This window comes from Phyllostomus hastatus, unplaced genomic scaffold (assembly GCF_019186645.2).
Source record: "Phyllostomus hastatus isolate PE091 unplaced genomic scaffold, TTU_PhHast_1.1 phas_scaffold_39, whole genome shotgun sequence".
NCBI classification, from domain to species: domain Eukaryota; kingdom Metazoa; phylum Chordata; class Mammalia; order Chiroptera; family Phyllostomidae; genus Phyllostomus; species Phyllostomus hastatus.
This window is the reverse complement of record NW_025334028.1, coordinates 9,302,042-9,315,551: the sequence shown is the minus strand read 5'-3', so window position 1 is coordinate 9,315,551 and position 13,510 is coordinate 9,302,042. Positions and strand designations below refer to the sequence as shown.

General features: G+C 34.8%; 1 protein-coding gene across 8 annotated transcripts in view; it reads left to right on the top strand.

Annotated features, from left to right (window-relative positions):
- WDFY3 (WD repeat and FYVE domain containing 3) overlaps nucleotides 1-13,510 on the top strand; it is a 271,299-nt gene that overhangs the window by 102,366 nt on the left and 155,423 nt on the right. For 6 of the 8 annotated variants that reach the window (XM_045820300.1, XM_045820297.1, XM_045820299.1 and 3 more), the window contains 2 exons: nucleotides 2,260-2,383; nucleotides 9,900-9,953. In XM_045820300.1, coding sequence (XP_045676256.1) covers nucleotides 2,260-2,383; nucleotides 9,900-9,953 — 178 coding nt within the window. The remainder of the gene's footprint in view (nucleotides 1-2,259; nucleotides 2,384-9,899; nucleotides 9,954-13,510) is intronic. The other 2 variants (XM_045820302.1, XM_045820298.1) reach the window with 1 other exon arrangement.

Genomic DNA, 13,510 nt, shown 5'->3' with positions numbered 1-13,510 from the left:
TTGTTTTATAAATGCCTTCATTAAACAGTTACACACTCATCTGTGAGTAGAGGTAAAATGGCAGTTCATGCAAGTGTTATTGTTTCGTCTCTCAGTTTCTAATGTATCTACAGTTTGTTAAAGAATGTGAATCTTCCTTAACAGGTGACACACAGGTTAACTGTAAACCTACAACATTTATCAAAATATTAGAAGAAAAACAATTTATTGAGATCTTGAAAAGTACTGCTTATTGCTCTGGCTGCTATGGCTTAGTTAGTTGTAGTGTTGTCTCATGTTCTGAAAGGTGGAGGGTTCAATTCCTGGTCAGGGTACATACCCTAGGTTGCAGGTTTGGTTCCTCTTTGGGGTGCATGTGTGAGGCAGCTGATCAATGTCTCTCTCTTCCTCCCTCAGACAAATCAATAATTTGATTATTACCATCAAATAATCTCCCTTTTTTTCCCTCCCTCCCATTTCCTCTTTCTTCCTCCATCATCTTCTCTCTCTAAAATTAATAGATGTGTCCTAGGACAAGGATTATAAGAAAAGAACTGTTTATTTGTTCTTTGAAATCATTTATAATTACCCCTGTGTTATGTTAGTGAACAGACTTACATACCTGGACAAAAGTATACCCTGTAGAATTGAATTGTTGTGGGTTTTTTTATGTTTTTAGTACTTGCAGTTCAATTTGAAGGAGGTTATAAGAAACACAGTATCTATTGTAAGAATGTAAGGAATATTTCTATTACAAGATATTACATTATAATTTGGATCTTTTTATTAGGCTCTTTGGAAGAAAAGTTGTATAGTATGAAGAATAGAGGTACTTCCTTAAATACATATTTTTCTTTCCTAAGGACATTGTGAGCCATATGATTGACTAGGTTTTCTCTTTTGTATTTATAAACCAAATTCATGACTAAAACATGGCAAATATAGTTTTTTAGTTTTAGATTTTTATTTAATGTTTTTTTCTAGTCCATTCCCTAGTCTTGGTCTTTTATTTGCTTTTTTTTTCCTTTCTTTTAGTTTATATTCTCATGTTATAGTTCATGTCCTTCAATGCTACCTGAACACATAAATGAACAGCCATATTTAGGGAACAAATGAAAGGCAGAGTGCTAGCTTGGTAGGGAATACAAAGATGAATGAGAGAGGTTTCTTCCCTTTGTAATCACATATGAACATACAAGACATGGTGCAATTTGTTTTGTAATAGAGAGCTATCATAATACTTTTAGAAGACACCGAATTTCCTTTTAATTATAAAAAACATTATTGAAACTGTTTTAGAATATGTCCACGTACATAGCCATTATAGTATCATTTCTTTTCCTATGACAGTCCATCTAGTTTTCTTTTATTATTATTATTTATTGATTTGTGAGAGAGAGGAAGGAAGGGAGACAGACATCGATTTGTTGTCTCTGACCGGGGATCAAACCTGCAACCTTACTCTGACCAGCTGAGCTACCCAGCCAGGGCCCAGGTTTTATTTTCTATTCTCTTATTGAATCTGTATTGGTTTATCTTTAAGATTTATTCTGAAGTTCATTTGTCTTAGATTTCTGAGGAAGAGAAATTTATTTCATGACCCAAATACCACTTATGGGGTTGAGAAACAAAAAGTAGTTCATAGCAGAAAGGTTTTTTCCTTTGAATAAGGAAAACAAGAAACAGTCCATCAAAAAGGTGTGACTTATTGCAAGCTGGGAAGATTTGGACATACTCAGATGAGGAAGATTCTGACCCTCTCATTCTCTTCATTCTAGTCTTTGCCCTGCCAGTCTTGTTTTGGGAATTAATTGCTGTTAGATTTAGAAATTCTGAGATATAAGATGAGGTTAGTGAATTCTTTATTTACTCAGCCTAGAACTTAGTAATAGTAGGTAAGTCTTTGCTTTTCACTATGTTATGTTATCTAATGTTATCTGTGTACCATCAAATAATCTTAATTTCCTAATTTAGATTTTTTCATAGAAACATTGTATTTTCTAAAGCTTCTAAAGTAGATTGATTCAAATTCTATAGATAACTAGTCTTTGACTTTTAGATTATATTTATTTAATCATTCAACAAATTAATATGTATTAGAAAATGTGGCTAGATGTGATTTACTGAGAGTTGTATTTTTAAACATATATTCAGATCCAAAGAAACTGTTTAAGCATATATTTTGTAACCTGACTTACAAGTCATACCATACTTCAAGATGCACAGAATAAAAGAAAAAAGTTGACAATGCTTTATTAAAATTTTTTTCTCCACTCACAGGTTTTTGGAAATGCTCCGCCAAATACAATGACAGAAAAATTTTCTGATCTTCTGCAGTTCACAACACAAGTTTCACGACTGATGGTAACAGAAATTCGAAGGAGAGCATCAAACAAATCTACAGGTATTATTACAGAAACCAGCAAAAACTGATTTATTTGACTGGACAGTTTGGTAAAAGTGTTACTTAAATTAAATAGAAAGTTGACCTGATTCTAGAATTACTTGTCTCATTCACATTCTTAAAGTTATATTCTTCTCTTGGTTTCAATATCTTTTAAATAGATTAGTTGTATCAAGGCTACTTTCCTTGGACCTCTACCACCCTCTCCCCAACCCTTTCAACAATACTCTGTTTTCTTCTGAACAAAATCCAAATTCTTAGCATGACATTTAAGGCAAACCCAGAAACTGGCCATATGTGTTTTTTTTTCTAGCCTGCACTTTTTAATTTGTTTCCTTTTCTATATTTCAACCAAACCAAGTTGTTTGGAGTCCCAAACTCATCTATGCTCTTATTTCTATTCTTTTCTTATGATGCCTTACCCAGTAAAGAGAATCTTTCCCATCTCAGCATGTCTGAATCTTCCCAGCTTGGATTAAGTCACACCTTTTTGATTGGCTGTCTCTTGTTTTCCTTATTCAGAGAAAAAACAACTTTCTCCTCTGAACTACTTTTTGTTTCTCAACTCCCATGAGTAGTATTTGGGTATGTGTCTTTATTTTCCTATTTGACCATAAACTGTTTAGGGGTGTCTATGTGACCTATAGTCTTTACCACAATGCTTCACATACACTAGGCCTTTTATGAATGCTGCCTGAATACTATTCTTTTTTATAATTAGTTCATTTTAAACTTATAAAGTATCTTTCCTTCTGCCCAAGATTAAAATAAGCTTTCTTGATTTTAATTACCATTAGTCATTTTCTAAATTAGCAATATGTTTGAGGGATTTTATCTTTATTTTATTTTATTTTGTTATTTTTGGATTTTTTGCTGGTTGTTTGAATGATAGCTTTCTTGTTGAAGCATTAGGCCGAGAAATTGATTAAGTTCTGTTTTTAATGTCTCTTTGGGAAAATCACTTATCTTTTCAACCCATCAAATTATTATTTTTTCACTAATAATGATAATTGCCTTTGTTATAAAATCTTTTGTTTTTATTTTTATTAAAATTAATATAGGCACATAATTTTGAGGGCCAAATAGTTAAAGGGTTAATTAAAAACAGCGTGTCCCTTCTATCATCCTGGTTCATCTCCATTTTTCACTCCTGACAGGAAGTAGTTTTTGAACACTTAACTTTTTTTCGATATTTATTTCGCTCTCTAAATAACATTTATAGTGTGTGTTCTTGATTAACATTTTGATCCTGTCTTCTGACTTTTCACAGGAGAATGAGACTGACTCTCTTCAGCTCACTGCTGTGGCCCCACAGACACTTCCTGTGCCCCTGCAGTGCTGCTGTGCCCCAGTTCTGGTTAGGTCAGGATTCCTGGCTGGGAATGGGAAAACACCATTCTAAGATGAGCCATGCAGTATGCTATGATTACTTTTCTGTCCTTGAAAACTTCTCCCTTGCCTCCATCAGACTTAGTAATTAGTTAATTTTTACTACTTTTCTACATTTTTATTACACATTCATCTCTTATTCCCGTTTTTTGTGAATCTCTCCTCAATAGGATTGAAGACATGAGACATTCTGTCAGTTCATCTGTTTGCACACAGCTTTTGCAGAATCTCCTGGCTGCTTTAGTCTACAGTAGGTGCTGTCTAGGCCATCTGCACAGCTGTCATTTTACATTCCCACTCACGTCATCCTGGGATGCCTTACCACTTCTTTGAGATAGAGTCTCTCTTTCCTGAATCTGATGTCATCTTTTTTTTTTTCCAAATTAAGTGGTAAAGCATCTTTTCCAGAAGCTTCCTGAGAAAGGATGCAGGGGAATTATCATTTTTGGTTTGGGGATTTTTTCGTTTGTTTACAGAAATCCCATGAATGAAAATTTGACTGTTGCTGAGTAAGCTGAGTTCCTCCATTGTCACTAAAGAAGGTGATGCCATTTGGCTAACAGCCTTTCAGATACCAAGGCTTGACACGAATCCCATCACATCATGTACTGTGGCTTTCCTGCAGAAAGTGGAAACTAGAAGGCACGAGTCCACCACCCTCACTATCTCACAGAAAAGTGTGCTTGGGAGGTCTCCCCAAACACAAAGTATAAACATGAATGCAGTTTTATCAGTGAGAAAACAAACTGCTTGTCATCTAGACTCCTTGAGCACTTGCTGGATGTTTATAGGAGTTGTTTGAGAATGCTAGCTGTTTAGCCCCAGAAGACTTTGGGTCTAGGGGAAGTTACAGACCCTCCTACCAGGGAGTGGGAGCTACCAGTGTCATGGGAAGTTGAGCTCAGGTGCAGCACCTCTGAGGACATGGTCAGTGAAGGGGGTGGAAGGGGCCTTATCTAGGTCTTTCTCCAGGCAGCCCAGGGTGAATGCTCAGGGTCATATTGGAAAATCTTGCAGCTTACATTATATTTATCCTCCTTTCAGCTGGTATCGGACTCTTGGTTGGAAATCATTTTTTCTCAGAACTTAAAAATCATTTCTCAGCATATTCTAGATGCCTATGCTACTGTTGAGAAATGAAGCTTCCTGGATACTTAATTCTTTTTCTGTGTCCTTTTTTTTTTTCTATAAAAGCACTTAGGATCCATTTTTTGGCCATTCGGTTCTAAAATTTTATGATAGCCTGCCTTGGAGTAGACCCGTATTTGTGCACTATGCGCCGTACTTCTTAATCTAGGAATTCATATCCTTTAATTTGGGGGAAGTTTCATGAATTATTTAAATAATAATATTCTCCCATCTATTTTCTCTCTCTAGTCAGAGGTACCTGTAAGACACTCTCATTTTCTTTTCTTCGTTGCTTATTTTCTATCTTTGTTTTTTTACCCTGCTTGCTAAGAGAGCCCTTCAGTTTTTACCATCCATTCCTTCTGTGGAATTTTTTTTTATTTGTGACATTATAGTTTTAATTTCTAAGACTTTTTTCTTTTTTATTGGTGTTTTGTTTTGTTATGGATTCTCTTCTCTTAGCTGAGTTTTTGTTTTTCATTTTTTGTTTTCATAGTTTCATGTCCCTGCGTAGTCTGTTTAAGGTTGCCCTTTTTTGTTAATTTGTTTCTGTCCCTTGTTTCTTATGTTGGAGAATGTCCTCACATATCTCATCCTTGGCCATCTGCTCCTGTATAAGAATGGATAGAAAGCTGCTGGGTAGCTTTGTAATTATGGGTAGAATTTGCAACTCTGGGCATCAGCCCAGGGTGATCCTTGTGGGCCATTTTGTTGGCCATCTTTCCCTGGCTAGACAGAGTCCCCAGAGAAGAATATCTAGTCTTTACCTAGACCATATATGTATGATTCTGAACATTTTGGAAGCCAAGGAGAGGAAAGGTCTGAGGACCCTGAGCATTCAGCACATGAGTTTTTGCTTTATCTCCCTGAGCCTACAGCTGTGCCTGATGTGCTATCATCCCTCCACCACCCCAAACACTGTCACTTACTCTTTGCAGTGAATAAACCTCCAATCTAGTGCCCTCTTTGTAGTGAGGATCTGGGGTCTAGCTGCTTTTTAAAAAGAAAAAAACCTGTTTACTCATTCTACAGAATGACATTCATTCATTCCATTCATTACATTTATTGGGTGACATTGGTGGACAAGGTCATACAATTTTCAAGTGTAAATTTCTAAGATACATGATTTGTATGTTGCACTGTGTTCCCAGCTGCTCGCAAAAGTACTTTCCCCAATCCTCTGTGTACCATTTCCCATCACCTCTGCTTCCAAAGAAAGGTAGCTAGTGCCAATTCCTGAGCTGCATGGTAGTTCTATTATAGTTTAGTTGTTTTTCCTGCATTTAATTTAAGATTCTAGAATTTACTAAGTCAATTACCATTAGCTTCTGTACTATTTTAGTATTCAAAATTGTTTTTATCTTTACTATTCTCTTTGTCTTTACAGGTTTATGCTTTTTAAAAAATCCCTCTACAACTATTTTAGTGGGTCTGTTAGCATGCTCCAGCTGACATTAAAATACCATAGACCAGTGGCTTAAACAACAGAAATTTTTTTTTGCAGTTCTGGAGTCTGAAAGGCTAGATCCCAGTGTCAGCTGATGGGTTTCTGTTGTGATCTTGGTTTGCAGATGGCATCTTCTGGATGTGGCCTCACATGTAGGAGAGAGAGAGAGACAGTTCTGGCCTCCCTTCTTACAAGGGCACTCGTCCCATCATGACCTCTTTTATACTTAATTAATTTCCATAGGCTCCATCACCAAATACCATTACATTAAGAGTTAGGGCTTCAACCTATGAATTCTGGGAGGGACACATTTCAGGCCATAGTTGTGGGGTTTCAGGAGAAAACAGGTAAATGCTTGTCTCAATGTTTTATCTTTCACTGGAGCCAATTATGAGGTCTTTGGAGCAACAGCCATTAAATGTTTTTAGATTAAGGACAAAATCCCTTATTCAGAAGCATTACATTATATGAATTGATGTATGGATTTTCAAGTGTGACAGTTTTAATTATCTTTGCAGTTCTCGAAGGAGGTCTAATGAAAGTTGTCAGGATACTTTCCTGCCCTGTCTTCTCCCGCCTCGTCTCCAAATTGCTTTGCATCCTTTTTTCTTTCCTGATTTCAGTTCCTTCTGTGGAAATGATAAGGTGGTCTGAAACAGAAGATACGTGTTTTATACTGATTCGGCTATTTTAAATAAGGCAGATTTCTCTGTCACAAGTTGACTCCTGTCATTGCATTTTGTTTCTTCAATGGTATTCCTAGATTAGAAAAAAATTCCCAGAACTTTATTTACTTCTCTGTTGCTCTGTTTGTGAGTACCTAGCCTGCATGTTTGTAGGAAAACCTTTTTCTGTGTCAGAAATTTGTTTTCCTGAATTCCTTTATAATTTTATATCCATAGGGCAATGTTTGAGAAATAATGAAAAGTATCCTAAGTGAAGTAGATGTCTCACTGTAATTTATAGTAATAACTATATATGTTTTTTAAAACTTCTCATTTTAAAGTAATTACAGGCTCCCAGGAAGTTATAAACCTAACTCATAGAGCCCCCTGTACCCTTTACCTACCCTTCTCATCGATAACATATTATTTCCCAGCTATTTTTAGATGCATTTTTCATATTAGGTTCTTCCATGTAATTTTTAGCTTTAAACTTTTGAAATTTATTAACTTTAGAATCCAGCGGAATTAAATTGAATTTGTATGAATTTTACCTCTGTAAGAGGAACCTTTCTTGACCTCCCTGTCTCAAATAGATCATTTCTATTCTACCTGCATACCAGTTAGTATACTTTTATTTAGTCACTGAAAATACTTCCTTTAGAGCTTTGTTATCATCTAAAATATCTTGTTCATTTATTTATTTAATTTTATTGTCTGTCATGATGACTTCTGTATAATTTGGAACAGAGATTTTCAACCTTTTTCATCTGATGGCACACATAAACTAATTACTAAAGTTCTGCGGCATACCAAAAAATATATTTTTTGTTGATCTGACAAAAAAACTGTATAATTTTGATTTCATTCATATTTGATGGTTATTGCTGTCTTGGCTATTGTCATTTTTTTTATTTGACAGTCTACAGGAAAAGAAGTCAGTGCTTCTGACTAAATAGTCAGGTATTGCATGTTTTAAAATTTTTTGTGGTACACCTGTTGGAAACCATGGAACTAGAAGAATGCTTGTCACAGATTAGGCACTCAATAAATTTTTACTGACTGACATAGAATTTCTCTGCTCCTCGTTCATTTTAATGCTTTGAGAATTGGAGCAGTGTTAGAAAAGCCAGCCTTACTGATGTTTAAGAGAGAAAAGCATAATTTTGGAATATCTCCTAAACCTGCCTTAAATTATCTTGGCTTTGGGAATCCTTGTTCTCTTACTTTTAGTCTTTAACATTGGAAGTTTCTTTTGGTCAGTGTTATCACAAGTACCTTCATGGGGATTATTTTTCTTTTTTATTTATTGATTTGAGAGACATAAACATTGATATGTTGTTCCACTTATGCATTTATTGGGTGCTTCTTTTATGTACCCTGACCAGGGATTGAACCTGCAACCTTGATGTATTGGGACAGTGGTCTAAACAGCTGAGCTACCTTGGCCAGATGTATCATGGAGATTTCTTCTCTTTTCTTTTTTAAAGATTTTATTTATATATTTTTAGAGAGAGGAGAAGGAAGAGAAAAAGGGAGAAAAACATCAGTACGTGGTTGCCTCTTGTGTGCCCCCTACTGGGGACCTGGCCTGCAACCCAGGCATGTGCCCTGACTGGGAATCGAACCAGTGACCCTTTGGTTCTCAGGCCAGCACTCAATCCACTGAGCCTCACCAGCCAGGGCAAGATTTCTTTTCGTTTGTGGGTAAAAAAAAAATCACAAAATTGTGTGTTCAAGATCTAGGTATATCCTGAATCATCTCATTCTTTCATATCCCCTTCCTTATTTTCTAAATTGTTTGATTGATTTTTATTGTAGTAAAAAACACCTAACTTATATCTGCCCTCTTAACAGATTTTTAAATGTACAGTTAACTATAAGCAGTGTTCTACAGTAGATCTCTAAAACTTTTTCATCTTACATAACTGTAACTTTGGACCCATTGATCAGGAACTCCCTGTTTGCTCTTCCTCCCAGGCCTTGGGAATCACCATTCTATATACCCTCTGTTGCCATGAAATTGGCTACTTTTGATTCCTCACATAACCTTTTATTTTATAGGAAGTTATTGATGGTAATTGTTACAATTACTATTCAAATTTTTCTCCAAGAAAGCAGGTGACATGAGCCCTCTATTATTCCTTTGAAAAAATAGCTATATGTGTTGGGCATCAGAACAAGATTATTTTTCCAGGACTCCTGAATTTGGTGTGGACTACTCGTTATTTTCTTTGTTACCTAGTCACTACTCACATACCAAGTCTTTTTATCAGATCACCTCCAATATGAATTATAGATATCTTAGTAGGAACTATGCTTATCTGGAATTCTCTTGTTTAAATCTATTTATCAGAAGTTACTAAAAATGGAAAGTTTTAGGAAATGTCAATATACAACATGGTACATAGACTGATTTGTAACACACAAAGCAACTTCACAGTTCTAGTTCTCTGTCTTTCTTAATTCTGTCTTCACTGTTGCCTCTGTGTGGCTTTTGTTAAATATATAGTAACTCTAAACTAATTTGAGAAAAACACATAATTTTGTGGCTATATTGTTTAAGAGGAGTAGCTTAAGATTTTTTCCCTTCTTATGTAGTTTTAAGTTCAAACATGCAATCTGCTTAATTTTAAGGTGACACAGTCAATTTATGTCATTGAAGCAGAAAGTTCCCACCTGTGAAAAATTTTTAGTTTATGATTAATTACTTTGGTGCATGTGAGGTGCCACTGTTAAACCTAGCGGTGCAAGAAAAAGTGGGCAGCAGCACAGTGATGGAGAAGCCAGGTGATGCTGAGTATGGTTGGTGTCTCATGCAGCGTGTTGCTGTGGGATTAGTATACTGTAGTGAATCCCCATTGGACAACATAGCCTTTTTTTTAAACAGAAGAACATTGTACCCCGCTGTCCTCCAGGGATTTCAAAACCACAACACCTTCAGGTAATTTTATTCCCAAGGTGTAGTTATGCATCATCAAATCAAAAGAAGCATGGAACTTGTGGAACCTAATCCCGTGTTTCTGACTAACTTACGGAAGGTTTTGGGGGAGTGGAGGAGGTGGATGGGAAGGGTTGTTTAGGGCTTGGTATCTTTCTTAATGAGCTAAGTGTAATAATACTATTAACATGTCTTACATTGTCATCCTGAAGCATAAGTTGGAAAATGATTATGCTTTAAATGGACTTTGCAAAGGAAAAAATGTTGCATTGCATCTATTATTAACAAATTTTGTTTTCCAAATTGTTCTGAATGCTAATGGAATTCACTTAAATTCTCTCAATGTAGACTGGGAACTTAAAGTTCTTTTAAAACTGTCTACATTCTATTCTTATTTGCTCTAATAATGAGTTCTAACTCCATTTCTGCATTGTTGAGTCTAACTATATATACTAAAATGCAGTTGTGAGAGCAAAAGCTTGAATCAAATGATTGGCAGTTCGCAATATAGGACAATACATTTTTACATTAACTCATAACTTTAAGTTAAACCATCATTTAAATTTGTAGTTGTTGAATATAAATGAAATTAAGAGATCCTAATGCAATATTTTTTTTGACTAGGAATGTTTTTCTTTCTAAGTTTTAAGAAATTGATTTATGGAAATTTAATTTAAAATTTCTTTTTAGTATATATATATTTTTAAGCTACCACTAAATATTATATACTTTTATAATCAGCTTCTTAATTTATTTAAAATAGAAAGTGGGAGATCCCATTAAAGTGTTTTGAATGGCAATATTCTGAAATTAGTAGGTGAAAATAAATTAGTTCTTCTGAATACTTTTGTTACATATAGAGGATTTGTCAGTTACAGTTTTAGATCTGTTCCATATCATTCAACCACAACTACTTATCCAGATTTCTTTGTCTGTATATCATTGAATATCATATTTGTCTGTATACCATTGAATAGCATATCATTGAAAGCCAAATAATAAAATTTTACATTATTCCTGAAGTAACTTAAGTCTTCTCCACTTTCTCAAAAAGAGTACTTATTTAGTTGGTAAAGTTGTTAAAGGGATACTGTCAATAATTATACTGTCTTGATCTTGTTCAGAGTTTTTTCACATGTATTATTTATTCAGAACAGTAATTGGTTGAACTATTGTAATATTTAATAACAAACAGAACAGTTTTTCTTCAGGTTTTTTTTTTTGACAGTACCTTTATTAAAGCTCAGGACAGTGGAAACAAGGAAGGGCTAAGGGTAAAGAAGCAAGAGGAGAGCCTACGTGGGGCTGCTGTCAGCTGACTGGAGAGTCAGAGAAAGGGGGCCTTGGAGACAGGATCAGGGGGTTAGCCTGGAATGAGCTGCCACTGCCTGTTGCTCCCCTGGTTGCAAGTCTTGTGAGGACCCTCAGAGTTTAGGAGAAGGAAAATTCACTGGAAATGGAAATTCGAGTAGATGTGCCCTAAGGAGAGCAAGCTTTAATCCATTATTTTTCTTGAGGAATACTTTAATGTTCATTGTCAACCAAAACACTACTGTAAGTGCCGTTAGTCAAATAAGTAGAACTTCTTCAAGCCAAGAGTACATTTTTGGTGTTTTGGTTCTCAAAATAGACATTAGCATTCATTGTATAATTGGCAACTTATTCAATAACAGTGAAAATATGTATTTGTCCAATTTTGTTTTAATAGTAATAATATGGGTGGAAATCATATTCACTCAGAATGGTCTTATCTATAGGTTTCTAGCTTCTGTACCAGGAAAATAACTTTAATTATCTCCTAAAATAACTTTAGTTCTTGAAAATCTCTTTTTCTCAGTCTGTGAGAAGCATAGGTGGTAATGACCAGTTCATTTGTAATGATTTTTTTTCGTGATATAGAATTTCATTACATTGATTTAAGTGTGAAGTTATCACTTGAAGATTCCAGTTAGTTTTTTGGAGATGTCACGTTACAAAATTAGAAATATACAATTTAAAACCAAAGCTGCCTAATTATGAAGAAGCCTAGGAAATGAAAGCATCACATGTCAGCCTTCAATTGATCATTGTAGCTAACTGGGAAGGAGTTATCTTCCTTACATGAGCATTTAGTTCCTATCAAAAAAAGAGGGCTCATGTAATGTATCAAATGACAGAGTCCCCTGTAAGCTTGCAAGAAAAATTTGCAGGTCACCTTTTACCAGTGGTCTCAAACCATGATTAGTAAAGAAGTTTTTCTTAGTGTTATTCTTTTATTTGCTTTCCCCCTCTCTCATGAACCTTCACAATTTAATCAGTCTTAAATATTGCTTTCTTTTTATTACTCCTCTTTTCAAAACTGCCAGGAATCTCTATTATTCATAATAAATCCAAACCTCTTAATGTTCATTAGAAGTTGAGCTCAGTGTGTCCTTTAACCAACTTAGGTTGGTTTATTCCCTCATTTAACAGGTACTTACTAAGTGCCCATGTAGTGCAGCGATGTGCTTCATACTGAGGATCATCAGTGAATAGCCAAGGAGACTGCTCTCTTGCCGTTTATTTTCTAGAGAGAGGCTAGGAACGGTAAATCAGTGAACATATGAATATAATTTCAACGTTTGAGATGCAAAATATTAAAATAAGCCAGGCTTCTGTTGGCATCTCTCATTTCCAGTAAATTCTTTTTATCACTACATTTTGTCTCTTACAGGTTAGACAGTCTGGACTTAAATGTAAGTTCTCTCACTGACTAGCTGTTACTCTAGGCAAATTATTTTCCTTCTCCATTTCTTAATTTATATATTATAAGGTGTATAATAATAGAGAGTAACTCATGATTCTTGTAACAAATAAGTTGCATTTAGAAGTACTTAACAGTGTTTGTTATATAGTTAAGATTCAGTAAAAATAAGCAATCAAAATTTTTTTCTTATTAAAATATTCCTTCAGATGAAAGTATATAAAGATAAAATATGCCCAGCACAGTACCACATGTAAGTTTTGTATTCATTCAATTCTTTAATAAAACACTTTTATCTCATTTGCATTAAATGAAAGAAAAAAATTCCTCTAATGCAGTCCAATTCTGTTCTACATTCTACATCTCCATGAAGTGTGTTAAGTGTACATCAGTGACTTACCAGTTGATTTAGAATAAACAGATAGGACTTATTTTCTGACAACTTTAATTCATCTTGGTTATCAATATAAAAATTGATGAACTCTGCTTATGAAATTAAGTATATGGTTGGAGATTTATCCATTTTCCCTTATCTCTAAAAACATAATCAACTAAATTTACTTTCAAAGATTCTTGAAACATTACAGTTCTGTGAATGATTCTCTCCCTATTTCTCTGTTCTTACTGTCAGCTGCTCACATCACCACTTGTGTGTATCACAAAGGCACCCTTTCCAGTTTTTTGGCCCCATCACCATCACTGGTCTCTGCCTTCGCAGTTTGTCATATATATACACATTACTAAGTTAATAGTCTTAGAGTAATTATTTCATCATCTTTGCTCAAGAAACTGCATTTCTCCCTCTTACCTAAAGAGTCACCTTAGTTATCTTCCTTCA